The following is a 24,132-nucleotide window of genomic DNA, read 5'->3' on the forward strand; positions in this document are numbered from 1 at the left end:
GGCTATGTGTCATGTCTCTCGCTTGCTTGAAAAGGAAGAAAACTGGATGCAAATTGCAGTCTTTATGATTGGGTTTTCTAATCCATTTCCGAAGACTTGAGGAACAAAATATTTCAACAGCAAGGGAATCTACAATCTTCAGTTAAGTTACATTTTTTAATAGTTTTGAATCAAGAACTCTCTATCCCGGAGGCTCAGGCTTCAGGAATAGTTTCCTGGACCACCCAGGGGGATAACAAAAACAGATATATCATCTCCAGAGCCCAGTTTGTCATTGGCCAGCCTCCAGCCACGGTCCTTCAGAACTCCTCTGGATCTCATTACCAATTCCTGGGCTGCCATGGTATATCTGGAAGAGAATAAAGCCCATAATTACTATTCACATGAAAATAGCAAGAAATCTAACATATTATTGTGAAGTAAGTATTCATAGGTGCACTGTAACTACCTTATTATTTTAATTACTTGATTGTGAAGAGGGAGGGGAAAAAAAGAATGGCTTAAAGTTATCCTCTTGCAATTTTAATATATGCTGGTAAGTAGATTCAACCAGAAAGCTATTAGAAGTAACAGAAATAGTCAGAAACTCTTCAGTAAAATGGATTGAACTATTTGGGCTTCATTCAGGGACACCCGAATCCAAATCTCTATAATATCATGAAACAAAATACCAGTACTTCATTCATTTCCACAAAGGACATGGCAAGGTGACAATAGAAGGAACCCCATGTATAGCATAGGCTTGGCAGAAATGTGAGCTATTGAAAGCAACCGGTGAATTGCCTCTGTAATGAATTGCCTCTGTATTTTTACAAAAAGAACCAAAGGCTTATAAGGAAATAAATAATTAAAAAAATAAATAGAAGTGTTTCCATTCCATATTCCTGTTCCATATTTGAAAAAGAACTACTCATTTATTAGTCTGTTTACATATGAAAAACTGGAAATAAATGTCCAGATGGAAATGTTGCCATCATGAATGGAAGACTGGGAGAAAAATCTGCCTATTTTTCATCTCAGAAATGCATTTCCAAACAGGTGCAATTATATCATGAGGTCCTAAGCAAGCATGTGACTAACCTTGAAAATAGAACTAAGTATAATTTTGAATACAAGTAATCCTCAATTTATTAATGTAATTAAGCCTGGAATTACAGTCATAAGTCATTGTAGACATTAAGCAGGTTGCCACATGACTGGACTCAATTTTACATTTTTTGAGTGGCAGTTTTAAGTGAATGATGTGGTTGTTAAGTGAATCCATTTTATCTAATGATATCTTTTAAACAGAAATTGGAAGTAAATGCTAGAAACCATCAAAAAAATATTGAAAATTGTGGTCATGTGAGCATGGAGCGTATGAATGAGTGTAAAAGTGAGCCAGTTGCCAAACACCCAAAATACTGCCGTGTGTGTGTGTGTGTGTACATGTGTGGCCACTAACTTTAAAATCAGGTTGTAAGTAGCTTTTGTGGGGTACATCATAACTTCAAACTGTTGCTAAGTGACTGATCATAAATCAAGGACTACTTGTATAAAGGGAACATCTTTTCTCCCCTGTTGAATGTTGCAGACTTTAGAAGCCCTCTCTCCCTCCCAGCTTTCCATTAGTGCTCCATTTATATACAAAATGTAATTTTGTCCAAGTTACATAAACTTAATTCAACATGGCAAGTAAGCAAACCAAAAAGTACAAACTAAGACTGACAGTTAAGTGTTTCAGAAAGGGCCATTCTACCCAGTGAATAGTATCATCCCCAACGCTTGAAAGAAAAGAAATTCAGCTCTATTCACCTGCAAGGATCATTGGGTTCAAAGCCCATCAATACATCAATGACCACAGTGGCCACCTCTTGATCACTAGTGACATCCCAGAGGCCATCAGTGCCCAGCACCAGCACATCATCAGGGCAGTGCTCATACTGTGTGAGATCATAAATGTGCACCTGCGGATAAACACAAAGATACAATTTTGTTGCTATGAATTTGCATTGCAAAAAAAAAAAAAAAAAGATACCTAAGGGATCATTCTCATTACAAATCTGCCAATTAAAAATGGCAGGAATTCCCAGAGGTTTGAATTTGCCAAAAACATGAATGGGCAGAAAGCACTTGTAAATATTGGAGAGAATGGAACAGATTTGTCCAGCCTTATTGGATAATTAATAAAAATGGGAAAAAAGACATTTTAAATATATCTTTGTTTGAAGATTCTTAATAGAACATTGATTCTCATAAATTTCTCCAAAAGGAAATGTCCAGGGCTTTCCAGAGGTCATGTATATCCTATAAAAGTATTTACAGTGGTACCTCAGTACTCATTGTTAATTGATTCCAGGAGGTGCGATGAACACCAAATATGATGACAAATTTTTCCATAAGGAATAGTGTAAATACATTTAATGTGTTTCCAAACCAAAGACAATGTGCATTTTTAAGGCAATATGTAAAAAGATAGGGTTGTATATTATTACTGTACATGAGAAATAAATCTAAAAATTAATAAATACTTAAATTAAATTAAATAAAAATTTCACTTTACCTGTACTGATGAGAAAAACAGTGCAAAAATATACAAAATGACCACAGAAGCTAAGATTGTAAGGGGATGTGCTCAGGAGAAGAGGTACCATATGACACACATGTGACCCTTTATTTTGGCTGGAAAGGGTTGTGAGTCATAAGGCAACTGACACCAACAAATTCTAGCTTGCATGTCGAGTATCAAACAAACGAGTAACACGACAAAATTTTCTCATTAAAATGCATCGGGTACCAAATTCAATGAGTTTCAAAGCAGTTGAGTACCGAGGTACCACTATATTTATTTTCAACATTTCTATACTGCTTTCCATTAAAAGAAATCCTGAATTTACAACTAAGAAATGTACCTTGTAACAGAAAGAAAACACAAATATTCCAATATACCACCCTTAAAGTAAATAAAGGGACAGCTTATCATTAAGGCCAAAGGGGGCAACCTTTTTAAATCTGTCCATCACACCCGTAGTCTACAGAGAGTATGTCATGGTATCACCAGACTTAGTGACAACCAAAGTTTTCAATCAGATTATCTATTTATGGAGCATTTAAATTTCTTTAAGCCTCCATTAAGGCTTCAAATTTTTTATCCCTCAGTATTTGAGAAGGTCTGGGGGCTGAAATATGCAAATGTAGAAAGTGATATTTGTGTGAAGAGTTGCATTAGTGGAGTTCCATAGTTTTCAAATCATGCCCACCTCCAACTACACACACACGGAGTATTTTTTGCACTATAAAACACACTTTTCCTGTCACCACCGCCGCCTGTCACTGCTGCCGCCGGGGAACGCTGGAGGCTTCACTGCTGAGCAGCTGATTGGCGGTTGGATCGGCCTCCCGGAATACCATTGATCAGCTGTTCTAGGTGGTGCGGATCGCCACCGATCACCACTGCCAATAGGTGGCTATATGGTCTGGTGCGTCTTATAGTGCAAAAAGTACGGTAGATAGATACATGCAATGTAAATACAGATACTTTGCAACTTACAACCACAATTGACTCCATAATTTCTGTTGCTAAGCAAAACATTTGTTAAGTGAGTTTTGCTCCATTTCACAATCTTTCTTGCCACAGTTGTTAAGTGATCACTGCAGTTGTTAAGTTTGTAACATGGTTGTTAAGTGAATCTGGCTTCCCCATTGACTTGGCTTGTCAGAAGGTCATAAAAAGATGAACACATTGCCTCAGGACACTGCACCTGTCATAAATATGAGTAAATTGCGAAGCATCTGAATTTTGAACATGTAACCATGAAAATCCTACAATGGTCATAAGTCTGAAAAATGGTCATAAGTTCTTTTTTTCAGTGCCATTGTAACTTCAAACTGTCACTAAATGAACAGTTTTACATTGAGGACTACCTGTATATCTCAAGGACCAGAACATTAGTTTTGTTGTGCTCACCTCTGGAATGCAAGATAAGAAAGGCTTAATGTGGATGTTGGAGTTGTAAACTTTGAGATCATGGTCTCCTAAGCCTCGAGTTACCCCAATGGTTGCCATCATTCGAGCCTAATTAGAAGAACAAGTAGCTGATAGACACTTGATGCAATACAAAGACATTTATTCAATTCCATATTGTTAGAAACAAGTTTTGTTAGTGCAAAATGTTGGAAGACTAGATATCTTTCACTGAATTAATAGTACTTAAAAGTCTGAAAAGTTGCTCTATCTAAAAAAATCAAAGCATCAAAAAGCATTAAGAAACTCAATAGAAAAAGAAATGTTTTCAAATTCTTGTCACCATATATTTACTTTATTAAGAATGTTTTTCTTAAGCAACTACTTTCAGCTGTATAAAAGTCATTTCGAAAAGCAATATTAGAAATGGATATTTAAAGTTTCATATTAACTTCTTAAAGACAAAACTGTATATATATTCACATGTATACTTTTATTTTATTTTTCTTCATATTTTTCTTTTTTTAAGTTGCTCATTTTCCTTTGTTTTCTTTCTTTAATAAAAAAATGCGAACAATCCAAATGCTAGATGCATTTACCTGTGTTTTCTTGAAAATAAGACCGGGTCTTATATTAATTTTTGCTCCAAAAGACACATTAGGGGTTATTTTTCAGTTAGGTCTTATTTTCGGGTGAATATGGTACTAAATGTGTCCATCTGGCTGACAATCTTAATTGGGACTTATTTTTGCCATAGGATTTATATTACGAGCATCCTGAAAAATCATGCTAGGGCTTATTTTCGAGTTAGTTCTTATTTTCAGGAAAACAGGGTATTTAGTATCAAAACATTAAGCCCATTAAAAAAAAACCTGTTGACTCTAAAACTGTATCATAAAACTGGCATTAATTTACGTGATAAAAATTTGCATAACCTGGCTCCAATTCTATTATCCCTCAACCAAACCTCCCTCTGACTCATGCTTGTTTAATCTTAATGTTGTCTCTATTCATTGAAAATAAATAGCTCTCCATTGTACAAACTCCCATATTGGTTTTAGCTCTTACTTTTTTACCCTCTCCATATACAAGTGGAAACTTCAGGTCATCTTCTTCTATCCTTTTATATGCCCTAGTTAGAAAAGGAAACATATACCAAATAAGGCCATGCCGAAGGTTACCATCACCTTAGATATGTTAAGATTTATTAAACTACCAATTGCTGAAGGAGAAAATGTCCTGGTGAATCTCTTCTACTCATAGCTAGAAAAAAAGTTGAGATCAGCAGTATTTCATTTATGCAATTTCTCTAATATGTGCCCATGTAAACACATACTGGTAGTCCTTGCTTAACAACTGTTCAAAGTTATGACGGTCTTCCCAGAGCTACACTTACAATCAAAGTTCTAGCAGTCACACATAATGCCTCCCCATGGTCACAATTGTATTTTGGGCACATGAAAACCTTTTGCAGAGTGCATGGCCACATGACCATGATTTTTTGGTGGCTTTTGCTAGTTACTGGCATTTACTTACAGCAAAAACTGCCTGTTGGGTATTATGGATTTGTTTAAAGACTGCAACATTCACTTAATGACAGCAGCACTCAATTAACAGCTGCTGCAAAAAATGCTGTAAATCAGGCATGGTCACATGGTGACCTGCTTAATGACTGCCATGATTTATGAGTCATAATTCCAGGCTCAATTATGGTTGTAAATCAAGGACTGCAAGGGGGGGGTTGAAACATCTGAATGGCTAAGGATGATGGAAACAAATTATCTTATTTTTGTGACTGACATTGAGAATCTGCATGTTTTATTTCAAATGAAAAGAGAATTACCAGCCGTTCATATTTTGGTCCCTATATAACATCTTCTTTCCCACTTCCTTCTGTTGGATTCTTCGGGGAAACTCAAAGAAAGTAAACTCATTTCCCAGTAATTCAGGCCTCAAATAACCCTATGAGAGAAAAGAAAAAACTCAGTCGAGAGAATATTTGGATCTTTTCCATCAAAATTACAGAAATCCAAACTGGCTCCATATTCCACAGAGTCCTCATAAAAGCAGCACTCAATAATAGAATCCCAGAAGGGAACAAGCATATCGTAAAAGCCGGGACCAATTCAACTGTCTTATACTGAGATGTTAAAATTTACTTAAGGTCCCAATCTTTTTTCTCTTTGTACTGAACTACTACATAATGTCCATGTCTAGATGAAAATGGAAGATCAAAGCATTCATTCTTCAGCTAAATACAAGCTAAAGCATTGAACCTGTCTCATGCTCAAATGGGACATCAGGCCACATCCAGACTATAGTAGAAACAGAAGCTGAAACTAATAAGACTCATTTTATAAGAAACAATGGCGTACACAAATATTTGGCATAGAAAGCAACAAGATGTAGTCCAGATTCTGTTGTCTGCTAAGACAACTGTCATTTTAATACAAATTCCAATTATGGGAATGTCTCTATCATGGGCATCTATACATGGGCATCTTCCTACCTACTGGCTACCTATATGAAGGAGACTCCTGCATTTCAGATAGGTTTGAAGTTGTTCTTGCTCTAGATATCTCCTAGGTTGGTCTTACTCTTCAGAGCTGGTTCCATCCTTTCCTGTCAATATCACCAAAAAGGCAATTATTTACCAGGCTAGCAACGGAAAACCTAAAAGAAGTAATTAAATCCAATAGTCAGGCAAGACTGGAACCCAGAGCCAAAAAAAGAGAAAGATTAAGAAACATTGGCTCAATCGGATCCTAAACACACAACCTTTAAGGAGGCAAATTTTACCCCACCTCTCCTGATGAGTCTGGCCAAAAAAATGCAAAGGGAGAGCTACGCCATATTAAAAAAAATGTTTTCTATACACTCTAAGAAGAGTAGCAATTGAGGAGTGAGTCATGGGGAAAAGAAATGCAGGGCAGAACCTGTGTGGTTTTTGTTTTCTGCTACAAAAAACACCCTTACTGAAAATTACAACAGGTTTTGCTTTTTCAAGAACTTGGATGGCATTGATAAGGCAATATAGACTGTCAGCCTGGCACAACAAAACGATTTAAGCTATAAAAGGATTTTGGCAGTAAGTGGACTGCTTCAGCCTGGGGCACAACGCAAGATGGGCTCCCTGCTGCTCAGTATCTTTACACAGTCAGCTGAAGGGGATCTCTTACTCAAAACTATTTTCTCTTTTCCAAGGCTCTTGGAAGCCATTTGAATAGAACAGCAGATAAGAGTCAGTCTGGTGTTTTGCCAAAGAGATAGAATTGAAGGCTCAAAACATGAGCCAGCAACACCTTAAGGCTGTTCACGCTTCATAGATTTTTGTCTGACTGTAAATTATCTTTCATCCCAGGAAGTACATGTATAATGTTCTGCATGAATGAATCCATCTCACTGAACTACAAGGCAATTCCTGTTATATTCAGACAAGCTTTTTAAAAAACCTAAAAACTGCTCCTTAGAGAGAAAAGGAAATGTTTGTGTATAACTATGACAGGGCTGCTTCTCTTACAATTAATACCTCTGCCCTCTATCACTTCTCATTTTCAGACTAGCCCCAAGCTGTTTTTCTCTTGAAAATATAGTCACAAGATTTTAAAATGCAATGCATCATCATTCCATTTTTCACTGCTATTAAAAGTGAGAACAGGTTTGCAGTAGACAAGGTAGAGGGAACAGATATTTGAGGAACCCTAGATTGTTCTTGAATCTTCATCTGGGGCTTTCCTTTTCTACATCGTTAAATGTATTTATGAATTATATGTAGACAAGCGAAGTATGTCATTATTTTTACTGAACACAGTTTAAAGCAATTTGGAGATCACTATCCCTACAAAGGCAAGAACTCACTCTACCAGGCTCTCTGGCCAAAGGGGAAATTTGGAATTATATGATTTCCAAATTTAAGTCCCTTTGACTGCCTGGACAAGTCAGGCAACATTTTGGAAGTGATTTACAACTGCCTCCTTCCTAGGGCTGAGAGAGTGGTCCAAAGTCATACAACAGGCTGCTTGTTTGACACCCCTGTAATACATTATACATTACAACCCTTATATGTTATAAGGTTGTAACAGCATGCATAGCTGTGGTCTTTAAACATCTGCTCAATAAGGAAATAAATACTAGACACAAATTTATAGTACAGAGTCTTTCTTTACTATTTACAATAAATCCACCCACATCATATTCCAAATGGAAACTGAAAATTCCCTAAGCTTCAAAGTTGATTGGCCATGCTAGATAATGTTGCATAAAACATAAATGTATTAACAAAAGAAAAGAGTTTTGCATTTATTGGTTTTTCAATGTAAGTTTGCCTTGCAAACCTTATTTCAATTAACCACTATGAACTTTGATGATCCTGTTTGTACAGAATTGGTTTCTCAAGGATATACCTGGCAAGGTTGTTGTTGTCGGTGTGATAGATTAAATATATATCAGATAGAAAGAAAGTTCTTCCTTACTAAAAACTGTAGCCTTTGCCTCTCTGTCTCTGGAGTAAACTCCCTGGACATTGGAATGATTTCCCCATTACGGATGACAATGGCCCTGCAATGAAACATGCAATGAGGACATTAGAGAGAAAGAGAGAGAGATGGCAGCGGAAGTGCAAGCAGCAGATACACAAGAGGGCAAAGAGAGGCAGGGTTAGGTAAGCACCATCATTGCCATACGGAGAGAGAACCTCTGGGAAGGATATGGAATCTGGGCAAATAATGGCCAGGGATCTACATTTCCAGATGCTCTAAGGTTTCCTTGTCTGTTTTTTGTTGATGGAAGAGGGATAATGTTATGTTATACCTGAAAGCCCAGAAATCTATTGATGAAAGTTTCCTTCCTTCCCCTTTTCTGGATGAAATTGTTTGCTAGGGCTTCACTCTATTTTATTTCTAGATTTTAAGTTTCCCTGCCATATCCTAAAGACCCAAAATAATTAAAATATTTATTATTGTATGCCCCAAATTACTCTACTGTATAAGCAAGTTGAAAGATTTGCTGAAGTCCTTTCAATGAGGCTCATGAATAAGTGGAGATATATAGATATCATTCCAGTAGTTGTGCACTTGTGCAAGGAAAAGGGGAAGTGGGTGGATTGGACCTTCAGACATAGTTATTAAAGACTATTCACCCCACGTAGCATGAAGATATATCTAATAACATAGACTCTGGCTCATATTGGTATAATATGATAGCTTAGAAACTAAAAAGGTCAAAGAAATGCTAGGTAGCCTTTTCCCTTAACATTCCTATTGGGTTAATGCCAAATCCTAGGTGTGACTCAAGAACATCCAGAGAAAGAACACTGACACAGCATAATGAAAAGGAGCAGCCATAAAGACATATTTAGATGTCCTTATATTCTACAGTAGCAGTTAAGCCAAATTACTAAGCAATGTTAGTTACCTGCTCTGAGAGAAAAGGTGTTCCTTGTTCAGACAGATAAGGAAGCAAAGGAGAAAAATCAGTCTAAGAAACTAGGGTTCAAAAATGGTGCTGAAAGGATGGAGGGGGATCGTGAGAAGAAAAGTACGGCCAGAATAATGGGTCACCTGATCCAAACCCAAGTGCTTGGATATTCTGATCATAATATAATGTAAAATATGGATTATTCATACACACACACACAAGCACACGCACACACACACACAGGGGATTTATTTTCATCTTTTGGCAACATTACATATGGAATGTGGCACCTAAAACGATTGCTAAATCCTGTGCTCAGCTAAAATCATTCTTTACAAACTGCAATTATCTTTCAAGACATAATGACTAAGCAAAAACAAGTAAACCCATAATTATGGCTTTACACAATACCTGTTACAGAATTTTACTGTGATTCTTGGGCTGGAAGTCTTCATCTTAAACTACCAAATATTTCCATATTTGATTATGACCTTTAAGAGCCCAATTTTATTCAAAAATTAAAACAAAATCTACTTGGTTATTCTGACTTGATAAAAAAGTTGATCTCTTGAAATCTTGAAAAAATAACTTGTCAAAAGTATGTGTACTGCTTCCTATTAATACAAGCTCTCCTCATTTCAAAGACCACAATGAGAAATAATACCAGTGTATTTTTCTCTATCTTGTTATCCACTACACCAAATGATACTTTATTTGTAACACCCATCATCCTCAGATAGTAATGCATACAATACACCTGGAGGTTATCATTTTGGCACACAGAAGAAGGTATTGTTATTTCCAATTCAGAATCCCAAAGCAGACTAGCCAAGAATTTGGATGCAGAATAGAAGACTCAATGAGGAAACAGAGCATCTATTAATTAATTCCAAAAGTATTCCATAATCCTTAATCTGATTAGCATTAATGCTTCATTTTAATAATCCAATAAAATTTATTTTACTGACAAGTTCTAAACATTTTAAATCAGTAAAAGTTATGTAACTTAAATTATTTGATGAGTACCTAAACATGGTGATACCCTAGATTTAGGATTGAATCACTAAAAACAATTAAAACAATAGGCACTGAATCAAGGCAGTATCTACAATAAAGACTAAAATAACTTTAATTATTACTCTTTAATCACCCATACTTTTAAAGGGGTCTCAACAATAGAAAGAGAAATGGCATGACTCCCCTATCTCAGGTTATTAGAAAGGAACTAAGCATAAGTTTTAATATAATTTGGAACTCCAATTGAATAATCACAATTCAAAACTGAATTTCCCTCTTGCAGCATTTAAATTCTACCTCAGGATATGTTGCAAGAGCATATTTATATTTATCAATATTTATTTTTTCCACCTTAATATTAAGATCACAAAATATAAGTTAAAATTAATTGCTCTCTAATTCACTTGGGATCCACAACTGTGTCATACTCAGATCTTAAGCGAGCTCCATCACTGATACCAACACACTATCTTTTGAACATGTCAGTTGACTCTTTGGTTGACAATAAGTACAGTCCTTGATTATGAGAAACTCTTAACTTTTTTTTTTACTATTGACAATGACTGCCTCTATCCAGCACAAGTTTTATTAATTTATTATATCCATAGTTCACTTTTTTGATACAATATTCAAGGCAGCTATTGGATTCCTAATGGTTTTTTATCCACATATTGATCAGACTTAGTTCTCTTTAGTTTTATAGCATTATAGAAACATCACATAGTGTCAGACTATTTCCTGAAAGCAAAATTTGAACTTCTGATCCTAGACAGCATCACTAGGAACACAGCATCATACATCTGTCTATATCTTCTTGGATTAGTCCCTGCCTCCTTCCTAAGGCTGAGAGGAAGGGACTGGCCCAAAGTCACCAAGCTGGCTTCACGTCTAAGGCAAGATGAGAACTCAATTTCTTGGTTTCTAGCCTGATGTCTTAACTACTATCCCAAACTGGCTCTCATTATACCTGTCATTAATCCTTAACTCTCTTAAGGACTGGTGTGGATGGTGAATGAACAGAAGAAAGACAAATATTTCAACTGTTGTTAATTTTTTTTCAAATCATAAAAATAATTGACCTTGAGCAGAAGGACTCTGATTAAATTCTACCAGGCAGTAAGGAAATGTCATTTTTTCCCCAACGAATACATGTTTCGGACAGTTCTAATTTCGCAGGGAACCAAAACATTCTCCAGCCCACTTACCTACTATCACCAGCGTTGGCCACATAAAACTTCCCCAGAAGATAAACCACAGTCAAGGCACAGCAGCCTCCTGTTGCCTGCCTGGTTACCCGTTCTTGCTCAATTTGATTGTCCTGAAAAGACAGAAAAACAAAAGTACAGGTGAAACATGATCTGTCATATCAGAAATAAAGGCAGAACCGTACTAAATGTGATCACAGATCTTCCTCACCTTCCTGTATTAATAAAGTAGAAATGTCCTAAAGAAATAGATATCTAAACAACAGTTGCAGAAACAAGATAGTCATTTAGACATTACCTTCAAATTGTAGAATTACAACTTTATGCATTGACAAATTCTTGTTTCATACATCAAAAGTCTATCTTAAATAGAGAAATGACATTGAAACAAAGGCTATATTTGCATTATGATACACCAGGATTTGATTTATGTTGAATCATTTACCCCAAATAAGGTCACTCTTTGCTAGAGCAGAGGTAAAATTGAACAGCAAACCAGGGCATACAAAACATTTGCTAGACCAATTCTTGAATACAGCTCATTTATCTGGAACCCACACTGCATATCGGACATTAATACAATCGAACGAGTCCAGAGATATTTCACAAGAAGAGTCCTCACTCCTCTGCTTGCAACAGAATACCTTATGCCACCAGACTTCAAATTTTGGGATTAGACAATTTAGAACTTCACCGTCTTCAGTCAGACCTAAGTGTAGCACATAAAATTATCTGCTACAATGTCCTACCTGTCAATGACTACTTCAGCTTCAACCACAACAATACGCGAGCACACAATAGATACACACTTGTGGCAAACTGCGCTAAACTTGATTGCAGAAAATACGACTTCAGTAACAGCTATTAATGCCTGGAATGCACTACCTGACTCTGTGGTTTCTTCCCCAAACCTCCAAAACTTTAACTTTAGATTGTCTACTGTTGACCTCACCCCATTCCTAAGAGGTCTGTAAGGGGCGTGCATAAGCACTCCAGCTTGCCTACTGTCCCTGTCCTAATGTTCCTTTTTATACGTATCCATTTCATGTATTCATAATTATCTTTATGCTTATATCTGTTACCTATTACATGCTTGACGAAATAAATAAATAAAAAATAAAAGAAAGGTCCTTAATCACACTCAGTAACCCTGCTTTGTGCTTATTAAACAGTTTCAATTATGGCATTATATTATTTCCAAAATTGGGCAAATGGGTAGTATAGTGAGCAATTAAGTAGCCATTAATCCTCCAGGAAATAAAATGATATGCAAAAACAGTTATAAATAAGAACTGTTCATGCAGCAACATTTCCAATATTCCTTTCCCACCACCCCCATCCATACAGAGGTACAATGACTTTTTTTTAAAAAAGGGAATACCCCATATTATGGGTGGCTATGTTTTGCCATCATTTGTAATGTATTTTTCAGGTTCGTGCCTTTAGAATGGTGGTTAATCTGTGACTATCCCTGTCTGTTTGTCAAAGGTCTAAGTTAATTGCTAACTTAATCTTTTGTCTGTTAGGACTTACCAGTTAACCTGGTCTGTAATACGTGAAAGAAGGGAGACCATACTAATCAAAAGAAAGCTACTTAGCAAGCACAGTTCAAGTATCTGAGGAAACAAACAAAGAAAAAAACCCTACCCTGGTAAATATCTCTATATAATTTTATGACGAGATGGGGAATCACCAACAACATTTTCAGTACCTGTACTAAATTATAGTTTACATGATTCTTCGGGGAAGCCATGACAACTAAATGGGTACAGTATATGAATGCTATATGTTGACAATGTGTCTTTATCTGTGTGTTTTATTCCCCTGAGCAGCATCAAAGACAAGGTCTCAAGCTGAGCTACAGAAAAACAGAACAGGCTCTGCTCAGGATCTGTAACTAGGTAAGCAAATACCTATTCAGCCAAAAATAGTCATGGGTCACCATGTCAGCATCTTAACTGCAAAAGGAAGTGAATGCATATTCTGGGTGGAAGACAGCCAGGCAGGATTGGAACGCATCCCTGATCTCCAACTTACATGCCATGTCAGTGGCTATGGGGGCTATGTGTGTGTTAATATAAAACTGTTAATAGTTTAATTGAGTTTATTTGATTCCGAGGATTAGATCTAGAGTATCCTTCACCTGTTTAAATCTATGAGATAGACTACATCATAAATAACATACCCAAGGCCTGCTTGCAAGGTCAAGCAGATTTTGTTTGTTTGTTTGTTTACCCTGGCTCTCTTATCCCTGAGTGCAACATATCCATTTCACTCCACTTCTGATATAGAATCAGGCATCAATTACAAGGAAGTGCTACCTCAGACTAAGATTACCACATGCCTAGTAGCAGTTTACATGTATTCGAAAGTCTGTGCCAAGCCAGGAAATTGTTTGTAATTCTGTACCAGGATCCAATCTGGGTTTGAACAACCAGAGGTTTAGTCTTCCGAGCTTTTGGACTCGTGATGGAGCCCATGGTAATTCTGTACTACTGTACTAGAAATGGTGTAGGGTCTCCTGCTTGGGTGGGGAGTTGGACTAGCTGACCTACAAGGTCCCTTCCACCTCTGTTATTCTGTTCTATTCTCAGCCCATTTTGGTTCTGTTTACTTACCATTTGCTTGAATGCATTTTCAATGGCTCCCACTACTAAACTTTCTTGGGAAACCACCTTTTCCATATGGAAGCGTGGCAAGGCATTGTTTGGGACCTCTGCGTCTTCTGCCAGAGGAGCTTTGTTTGGTTCTGTGAGAACTGTCCTGGGTCCCTTATGCAGGCAAATTGGAGGAGGAGAGGAATCTTGTAAGATATCCACCAAGTCTCGGAGTTGGTCACGAATATGAAAATGAAGCAGTTTGGATGCCATAATTGCAGCTCCACTTCCAGCATGTCCGTCAAACAAGCCCCAGTAGTAAAAGTACAGACCTTTGCTGCCCTGCAGAGAGGTTGGAAAGAATTATCCTGAAGTAATGCCAAAAGAAAGGAAACTCAAGTTTAAAAAAGTAAAACTGATGAAGCAGCACTATGGTGAAATTCTGCAAGCTTTGCAGTTTGTGACTGAAGCAACATTCAGCACCTTCTCAGCCAGCGATCAATTTAACCAAACTGCCACCAGTTCAAGGATGTCCTAATTCCTGGTCTTTATTTTACTGCAAAGAGAGAAGAAAGGGCAGAAAAGGTGATGAAGTAGCAAGGTGATGAAATTTTTGCTCCTGAGCAATGCAGTAGGTATCTTATTCACCCTGTGTCTACAGAGACCACAGGCATTATTATGTCTGCTTTAAAGGGCTTTTAAAAAGCTGGTATTTTAAATGCCAGCTGTAATAATTCCTGTGACTATGGTGAATGGGAAAGTTTGTGGAACCCACTGCTTTACAACTCCCCTTTATCAAGTAAGCAATTATTGCCAGTTCAGGTGAGACCTGTGAAGCAACAACTATTTTGTGTGACCATTACTATTAACCAGCAATTGGGAATCAAACAGTCCAATTCCTAAGCCAGAATAAGTTCACATAACGTGGTAAAGGATGGTTTAACTATGGTTGAAACTATTAGCTGGGTAAAATCTTTATGAAGCCATAATGATTTGGCTTGTTTAACCCTGATTTATTGGATAATCCATAATAAACTACATTCTGCAGGATCCAATCTGGGTCGGTGAACTACATTCTAACTGCAAAGCCAAAAACTATCAGTTATAAGTCACAACAATTGGGTTCATGCTACACAGTAAACCAAAATCAAATAAACTACATTACGGGTTGAGACCCAGCTGCGGAAGAAGCTCTGGTCATCCAGTTGCTCACCACTCACTTCTGACTCTCCAGAGATTCCCTTGGGGCCTGGGTTATTTCTTAGGCTGTCTCTTTTTTCCACAAAGACGGCTTCACAACAAGCTTGATCCTCATTATGCTGGCTCTTGCCAGCATTTATCACTCTGTTCAGGAAAGAGAGAAACAGACCATTATAGTGTGGATTTAAGGCTATGAGTTTGATTTGATTAGCCAACTTCCCTCTATCTCAGATTCATCCTGCACAAAGAGTGACCACAAATGGGGACAAATGATTCCATTGCTGCTGTTTTTAGAAAACAGAAGCAATCTGAGAAAGGACCTGGCATAGCTGTAATGTCTGTTTGGTTTTTTTCAACCTAAAAACTGGCCCTGTTGAGCTACCAGAAGAATAGAATAGAATTTTATTGGCGAAGTATGATTGGACACACAAGGAATTTGTCTTGGTGCATATGCTCTCAGTATACATAAAAGAAAAGATACGTTCATCAAGAATCATAAGGTACAACACTTAATGATAGTCATAGGGTACAAATAAGCAATCAAATCATATTAGGAAACAGTCAATATAAATCGTAAGGATACCAGCAACAAGGTTACAGTCATAAGTGGGAGGAGATGGGTGATAGGAATGGGTTCATTTCACCTCTAGTCAATGAATGCTTTCTGGTACCTGATTGACCAACATAGGACCATCAGAAATGATGCTCTAAAACTATTTCATCAAGCTTATTAACCTCACACTGCCTTTTTTGTTATCTAAGCAGGACTCCTGGTTTCAAGCTTTGTTCAAGCCCTTAGAGGCAACCATTATTTCTGATGAAAGAACTTGATAGAGGACCTCAGAGCCAGCAAATCTCCTAGCATAAAACTGCCAGACAAAATGAATTGAAACTTTCCGCCCGCATTAGTTTCTTTTATCTTTGTTTTTCTTCAGCTTTGCAACTTCATATCATTGCAAAACACAGCTTGGCAGCAGGAAGTTGTAGAAACATAAAACAGGAAACATTGTCCGGGTAGGAATTTGCAACAGTACAGTTTGCAAGGCACAAATAGTATATGGTATTGCAGAGGCAGTTGGTATAGAACTCAGGAGAGTTTCCAAACAAGCACTTCCTCACTCCTCCCTACCCCCACGGGATGATAGGAAAACCTTCAATATGCTTCCAAAGAATTTTTTAAAAGCATTAAGAAACTAAGAAGGTAAAATGTAACTATTACAAGTTACAGTCAGTTGCAGGGGGCATCAGCTACAATTGTACAAAGCCCCATTCCTTTTATATCTGTCATGCATATTAAAAGGAGGTGAGACTTTGCATGGTAAGAGTCATTACCTTGATTTTTTTTTTTTGAGCCCTCCCCACATCCCTACTCTACATATACATTTAGACAAATGCATATGTCATGCACACATTCCTTTTCATGTATTTCTAACCAATTGAATGCGTATAAAGAGCATTTAGGCCTAACTTAGCTTCAGCAGGGATGCTACATCATGGACATACCAACATCTGATTTCAGTGTTTGTTTCAAGCCCATCTATTTATGTCAAATAGGCAACTAAACGACAGACGTGTCCATTTTTCATACCAGTTACTGCAACTATATCAAAACTCCATGACAGCTTTGATCTGCAGTAATTAAAAGGCAAAAGTAACCCTCTTCAGGTTGTCTTTCTCTCTTTCACATACATATATGTAAAGTAAACAGCACGGGAGACAATTTTGTACTGTATAGTCAAGGCAATGGTTTTTCCAGTTGCAATGTATGGCTGTGAAAGTTGGACCATAAGAAAGGCTGAGTGCCAAAGAATCGAGGCCTTTGAACTATGGTGCTGGAGAAGACTCCTGCGAGTCCCTTGGACTGCAAGGCGATCAAACCAGTCAGTCCTAGAGGCGATCAACCTGACTGCTCTTTAGAAGGCCAGGTCCTGAAACTGAAATACTTTGGCCACCTAATGAGAAGGAAGGACTCCCTGGAGAAGAGCTTAATGCTGGGAAAGATTGAGGGCAAAAGAAGAATGGGACAACAGAGAATGAGGTGGCTGGATGGAGTCACTGAAGCAGTAGGCATGAATTTAAATTAATTCCAGAGGATGGTAGAGGACAGAAAGGCCTGGAGGAACGTTGTCCAAACTTCGCAACTTACAACAACAAAAGAATATCACAATGTTGAATCCATGTTCAGTTTTATTACTAGTTTTTCCCATTTTGTTGCAGCAAGAAATTTATACCCTTTCTGATCTAAAGTTCCGCATGTGTATTTTTATATTAAGAAAGAAAAGGAAGGAAGGAAGGAAAGAAGGAAGGAAAGATAGATAGATATATTTCAGCAGTTGAGAAACAATTGCAAAGTTGCTTGGGACAAGATGAGATCAATAGATACTGTATTATGACTTTTTCCCACTGCAAATCTGTGGAGACTTATCCTAAACTTGTTCACAGTCCAACTTTTCTCTTAAATGCCACTAGTTTTGTCTTTAAATGACCATACTTAAAATGCCTAATCCTGCAGATTTACAACTAGTCATTTTTGCTATTTAGTGGTAATCGTCAAACTTAAACACATTCACCTGGAAGCAGAGTTTAGTCTAATTTCAAATTGCAATACCAGGACATATTGGCAATATAGAAAGCATAGGTGTGCTTTGGATTCAGGAATGTCTTTTTAATACACAGAAGGTAGTTGAAATATTAATGTGGATATTTATGGAACTGTATTGATTATTGATTGATTATGAAAATGCATTTGATCAAGGGAAGCATGGTAATAGGTATATTGGATAACTGAGCTGAATGCATTATGATGAATTTATATTGGAAGCAAATGGCACCTGTTAAGGTAGAAGGAAAAACAAAATAATTTCAACTATTGTGTGGAATACAACAAGGGTGTGCATTGCCATCTTTGGACTTCAATGTGCATTCAGAAGCTATTTCCAATTAATATTTAGAAGAATGGTAAGAAGATGTAAACTTTAATAGGCCACTATTAAGCATGCTTTATTCAGATTATTTTTCTATTTAGTAAATAGAGAACAAGGTTTACAGAGTTTACTCCATCAAGTAAATCTTACAGGCTATATTCAAAACGGAACAAAACAAAAATAATTGTCATCAGTAAGAAGAAGATCCCTCAACAAGCTACCATACAAGTAAAACAACTTGAGAGGGTGAGATATTATAAATACCTAGGCTGTCTTTTGAGTGACAGATGGGATCATAGCATGGAAATAAAGAGCAAGGCTGAACAGGTGAGAGTAGCTTGTTGAAAAATAAGTAACTAGCTTGCTGTCAGGATTTAAGATTGGAACTTTGTTGGCAGATTGTATGCTGTTATGTTTTGCCAGTACTTTTGTAGGAGCCAAATCACAAACAGGATAAGAGAACCCTTTGAAATGTGGATTTAAAGATTATAGAATTACCGTGCAACCAAATGAAGCAGGCAATCCTCCAAAGCATAGGCAAAGATAGAGAAAGTGTGAATACCAGCAAGAAAAGAAAATGTTCTACTGAGATCAGATGATAGTAACGAGAAATATCAGCTCAATGAATTCTGCAAGGAAAGCTGAAAAGGAAATGTAGTACTGCACTGCATGACGACCCATATCCTGGTTGAAATATCTCTGCATGTGAGTTGGCCAAGTAAATATATCCTTGTTTCAGATGGTAAAACTGAAGCTACAAATAGCATTGATAGTCTCCAGAAGAGGTGGCACTAAAAGAAGAACTAGACATTCTTTTTAACTCAGTGACTGGATTGGGAATCAAAGACTTACAGAGTTGGAAATGACCATTTAAGTCAGGGGTGTCAAACTTGCAGCCTGCGGGCCAGATGTGTCACACACTGGCCATCTCCACCCAAGTTTTTAGTGAAGGGGGAAAAATTGTGATATGTCACATGATGACAACATGTCATCGCAAGTTTGACACACCTGATTTAGGTCAATGTTTCTCAATTTCAACAAATTTAAGATATAGGTACTTCAACTCCCAGAATTCCCATTTTAAAGTTGCTGAAATTGAGAAATACTGATCTAGTTCATCTAGCCGAACTGCCTGTTCACTACAGGAATCCAGACATATCCAAGGAGAGTCCATCATCTCTCTAGGCACATGTTTTCACCATCCAATTATTCTTACCCATAGAAAGCTTTTTCTAAGATTCAATCAGAATCTGCCTTTGTACTTTAAAGCAGGGGTCTCCAACTTTGGAAAAGTTAAGCCTGGTGGATTTCAACTCCCAGAGTTCCCCAGCCAGCTTTGCTTAAACCCATTACAGTATTCCACGTTATGGGAACAGGTCCTGAACATCTTCTATGCAGCATTCTTTGCCAAAATTCAACAAAACATACTATGCCTTGTTGCATGAATCTGGCCAATGACTCAGGGGTTTTTTTTCTATATAAATTACTGCATTAAACTGTGTAAAAAAACTTCTACAATTTTAGCAATAGCCCCAGTTTATATTAATAAATTCTTCAAAAAGAAAGAGACTTCAGTTTATTGTTATTCATTAGTCTGTTAAAAACAAGAAATGAGACAACCTGCTAACCAAAAAAAACTTGCAGGAGTAGCAGAAAAAACAGATAAGAGGATATTCTCCTAGGACCTAGGTCAAGGAAATTATATTTAGAACTGATATTATTATCTAGGGCTGAGTCTTACCGGTAGTAACCTTTTTAAAACTAAGACAGCCTATCCTGTTAAACAAAGGCAAGCTAAAGTCAGGGCACACAGCATGAATCCGTAAGAAAAATGAGATATTAAATCAACTGCAAATAAAATCCCAATTATCATTTGCAAGTAAAATGAATGGAGAAAGATGAAAAAAAGTAAAACATTTGTTTATGGCCATTTCAGTATTTCTAACAGAACACAATATGAATTTTGCAGTCTTGATTAAAGTGCACATGTTCACCATTTTCCTGGCAAGACTTTTGCATCTTTACCAGCCAGATAACAGTTTCTCAAATTTCCCTGCCAAGAAAAGAAGCATTTGCCCACAAATTAGCTGATAAAAAATAGGACTATTTCTCACAATAAAACATTAAATTTTCAGACACCCACACAAGGCATGCAAATTGCCTTGAATGTCTACTTTTAAAAAAGTAATTTGCTATTTTTGGATCCTCTGCATGTTTGTAGCTTAGCTCCCAACTGCAAGGCCTAGGAACCACCAGAACAGATGGAAGGCCACATTGAAAGTTAGGGGTGTCCAGAGGGCATGGGCAAAAAAGTTAAAGTGGTGGCAGCAACTGGACGATGGAAACTCCACCATTTTTGCGTGTCATGGTTGCCAATGTGTCTTCTTTTTTTTTACCATATCCTGCAGATATGGAGGTGACAATGAAGGCAAATGCCTTCTCTGTTTATTTTTTTTAATTCAACAATATTGCAGGGCAGGGGTGTCAAACTCGCAGCCCACAGGCTGGATGCATCACGCTCTGGCCACGCCCACCTGTGTTTTAGCAAAGGGGGAAAAATCACGATACGTCACATGACAATGTGACACCGCGGGCTTGACACCTCTGGCCTAGGGGGTGCTTAAATTTTGTTCACATACATTGACGTAAGGAGGACAGAGATAGGGAAGTGTTGCAAGAAAATATTTTTTTCTCTTAACATATTCCATGGGTATTCTGAAATAAGAATACAGTGTAAAAGAAAACCTTAGCTATGTACAGTATACATAACACACTAAGCCGTTGTTTGCATGCAACTAAACCCAATTAACCAAGTTTATTTATTTATTGCATTTATATCTCACCAGAATCAATTTGAGTTTTGGTGGGTTCAAAGAACGTAACAATCCATAAACAAGAAATTATGACTAGATGGCTCAGTGGCTAAGACAATGAGCTTGTTGATCAGAAAGGTTGGCAGTTCGGTGGTTCGAATCCCTAGTACAGGTTTCCTGCATGAGCAGGGGGTTGGACTAGATGACCTCCAAGATCCCTTCCAACTCTGTTACTGTAAACCAGTTACTCTCAGAAAACTCAGCTGTGTTGGTCTCACTCATCTACTCAAGCAATCTAAGTTTACATTTTGGCTGTCTCACTGCTTTATAGGAAAAATGTAAAAGTTGGGCTATTTTAACTCAATTTTTAGGTTAAGAGGTTTTTTTAAAAAAGAAAAAAAGAAGACAAGAAAAACGCCCAATAGCTGACGCTCTGAGGTAGTTTACAATATTAATTTTCCACCTAAGATAATGATTAAAAACTGCAAGAATATTCTAAGGGTGTAAAGGTCATTAACTCTGTAAGGGTCATTACCAGATAAATACTAACTAGCCCGTTAGCATTTTCTGTATCTAATGGCTGTCTGGAGGTTTTGCAGCCTAGATCTGACAGCACCAGCTTTCTTCCTAGCAAATGTGGATAGAGGCTCACTGGCCATGTTGGAATATTTTCAAGCACAACTACATTTTCCTCAGTATATTGTACAATTCTTCCTTGATGGTTATGCATACATGTATTGCCAACGAACCTGAAATTTGGGCAACACACGGCTAACTTAACATGTATATATTATGCAACAGAGACTGCACATAGGTGTAGTAACTGCCGCTTCTTCTTTAATGAGCAGTGGAAAGAAACCAACGATTTGGACTCTCCATCTTATTTTCCCATATAAATTCCCACGCATCATCTTCAGGCTGCGTAAGGTGAGCGAAGGCTTGAGGAGATCCGATTGGCTGGCTATCCTTAGGAGTTCATCCACCTAACGGCGCGGTTTAACACCCGCCTTTGCCCTCGGAGACCAACGATTTACTAGCTGTTTAAAAGCGAAATCTCGTAGCAGCTCCGGAGCGGTCCGCATGAATGAATCGGGACCCAACGGGGCCGAAGCAGCGGCTGGAAAACGAGCGCGTCACGCACACAGCTACTTTCCTCTTCCCAGCGCTATTTAAAGAGGGAAGCGAAATCTTCTCTCTTTAAAGCAAGAGGGGAAGACACAGGCTTAATTCTCCCTCGATGTCGGTGACAAAATTAAAAACCTCCGCCGAATCCCCCTAGACTAGGGTTCGGCCATTCAGCCCGGGCGTCACGCGGGGAGAAATAAATGTCTTCGGATCAACGGGACTACGACTGCCGCACAGACAGAAACGGGCAAACTGGAGCAGGTCGTGACTGCTCGATTATTTTCCCCGTCCCCACCCCATATTTCCTTATCTCTAATTGGAAAAAACATAAGGGACGGTCTCGCTGCTAACTGTTAAGTGCACTCTGTGCATGCTCGGAGGCACCGGTTTTTTTTTTTTTTTTTTGGTCACATGCTTTCAAGATAGTCCTTGCAGATTCATCCGGCCCAAAGCCCTCCACCCCTGCGCCTCCACTCTGGAAAGAAAAGGTCCTTCCTTCCCCCCACCTCTCCGGCCCCCCTCCCCGCCAAAGGCGCTTGAGAGGCTCCCTCCCTCCCTCCGCCGCCTCCACCGGCCGCTCTTTCTCGCCTACTCGGCGTAGCCGGTGCTCCAGGGCAAGCGACGGCGACTCTCGCGGGGACTCTGGACGGCTCTGCCCGTGTGGTCGTCGGCCAGCAGGAGCTCCTCTGGCGTGAGCTGCAGAAAAGCCGGTCTCGAGAAGCTGCCGCGGGGCGCCTCACGACAGGAGCTGCTCGTGGTGGTAGCTGAGGAGGAGGAGGAGGTAGTGGCGGCGGCGGCGCTGCTAATGCTGGGCCCGGCAGCCTCGGACAGAACAGGCGGGGACGACGCGGCTGAGGCGCTGGCGGCGGGCGAGGCGTGCTGCGGACTGCGGGGGCTTCCTCCGCCTCCCAGACCCCCGACTAGTTGCGCCATCGCCGAGCGAACTCTGCCCAACATGCTGCCACTCTTGCTGCTGCAGCCGCCGCCGGGCGCCGCGGGCTCGGGGCGGCCAGAGAGGGAGGCGCGCTGGCGGGCTCCGCTCCCGCCTTCTCCTCCCTCTCCTCCTCCTCCTCCTCCTCCTGGGCTCAGGCTGAACTCAGGCGCGTCAGGGAATCTCCGACAGCCTCCTCCCAACCGCGTCCTCTCCTCTTCGACGCACCGCGAGCCTTAGGCGGCTTCGGAACCTCCTCCCGAGCTCCCCGGAGGTTTCTCTTCCCACCGAAGGGCTTTAGGGACCGCAGAGGCGCTCCTTTCCTTGGGGAGTCGCTGTGTTATGCCTCGGGGGTGGGAGTGCCCGCCTGCCGTTGCCGAGGAGTGCCTCGAAAGCTTCCCGTAGGCCTTGTGGTCAGGTTGTCTTCCAATCTTCTTCCCCGTGTCTTTACGGACAAGCCCACTATCGTTCTTGACAAGCGCGGCAATGATTTACTTGGTTTACTTCCCAGTTGACAACTCTTGATTTCTTGGTGGTCTCCCATCCTAGGAGCAGCCAGTCTGATCTCGCTTAATTATTTGATGCCAGCTAAATTCAGCTATATACTGGAAGGCTTTGTGATCATCCCTCCATACCAAATATACTGGGATTTAAGGTACTTAGGGCTCTAAACCAGTGTTCTCAACCTCAGCCACTTTAAGCTGGCTGAGGATTTCTGAGAGTTAAAATCCACACAGTTTAAAGTGTCTTGAGGATGAAAAACATGGATCCTCAGAAGCACCTGCACTTTAGGATTTTCACCATATTGTACCTACAGCTCTGGCTTTGTAACACACCTTGTTCACCTTAGAAAGCTATGCAGCTTTAGAAATAAAATGTCATTCTTAATCTCCCATTGTTTTCCAAATATGTTTCTGTTATCTTAATGCTTTTACTGTTCCAGGAAAAAAACCCATCTTCAG

General features: G+C 38.9%; 1 protein-coding gene across 1 annotated transcript; it reads right to left on the minus strand.

Moving 5' to 3' along the window:
- On the minus strand, positions 1–23,196 carry PPM1J (protein phosphatase, Mg2+/Mn2+ dependent 1J). The gene is made up of 10 exons (XM_070939837.1): positions 22,832–23,196; positions 15,398–15,521; positions 14,199–14,519; positions 11,581–11,693; positions 8,416–8,500; positions 5,787–5,905; positions 5,012–5,075; positions 3,947–4,054; positions 1,795–1,946; positions 1–349 (listed from the first exon to the last, which is right to left on the minus strand). Exons 1-10 carry the CDS (start codon positions 23,194–23,196, stop codon positions 202–204), a joined length of 1,599 nt encoding a protein of 532 aa, XP_070795938.1. The 3' UTR covers positions 1–201.
- Positions 23,197–24,132: the final 936 nt, after the last annotated feature.

Source organism: Pituophis catenifer, unplaced genomic scaffold, assembly GCF_029215685.1.
Source record: "Pituophis catenifer annectens isolate HBS135680 unplaced genomic scaffold, rPitCat1.0.hap2 SCAF_3, whole genome shotgun sequence".
In the NCBI taxonomy this organism is placed as follows: domain Eukaryota; kingdom Metazoa; phylum Chordata; class Lepidosauria; order Squamata; family Colubridae; genus Pituophis; species Pituophis catenifer.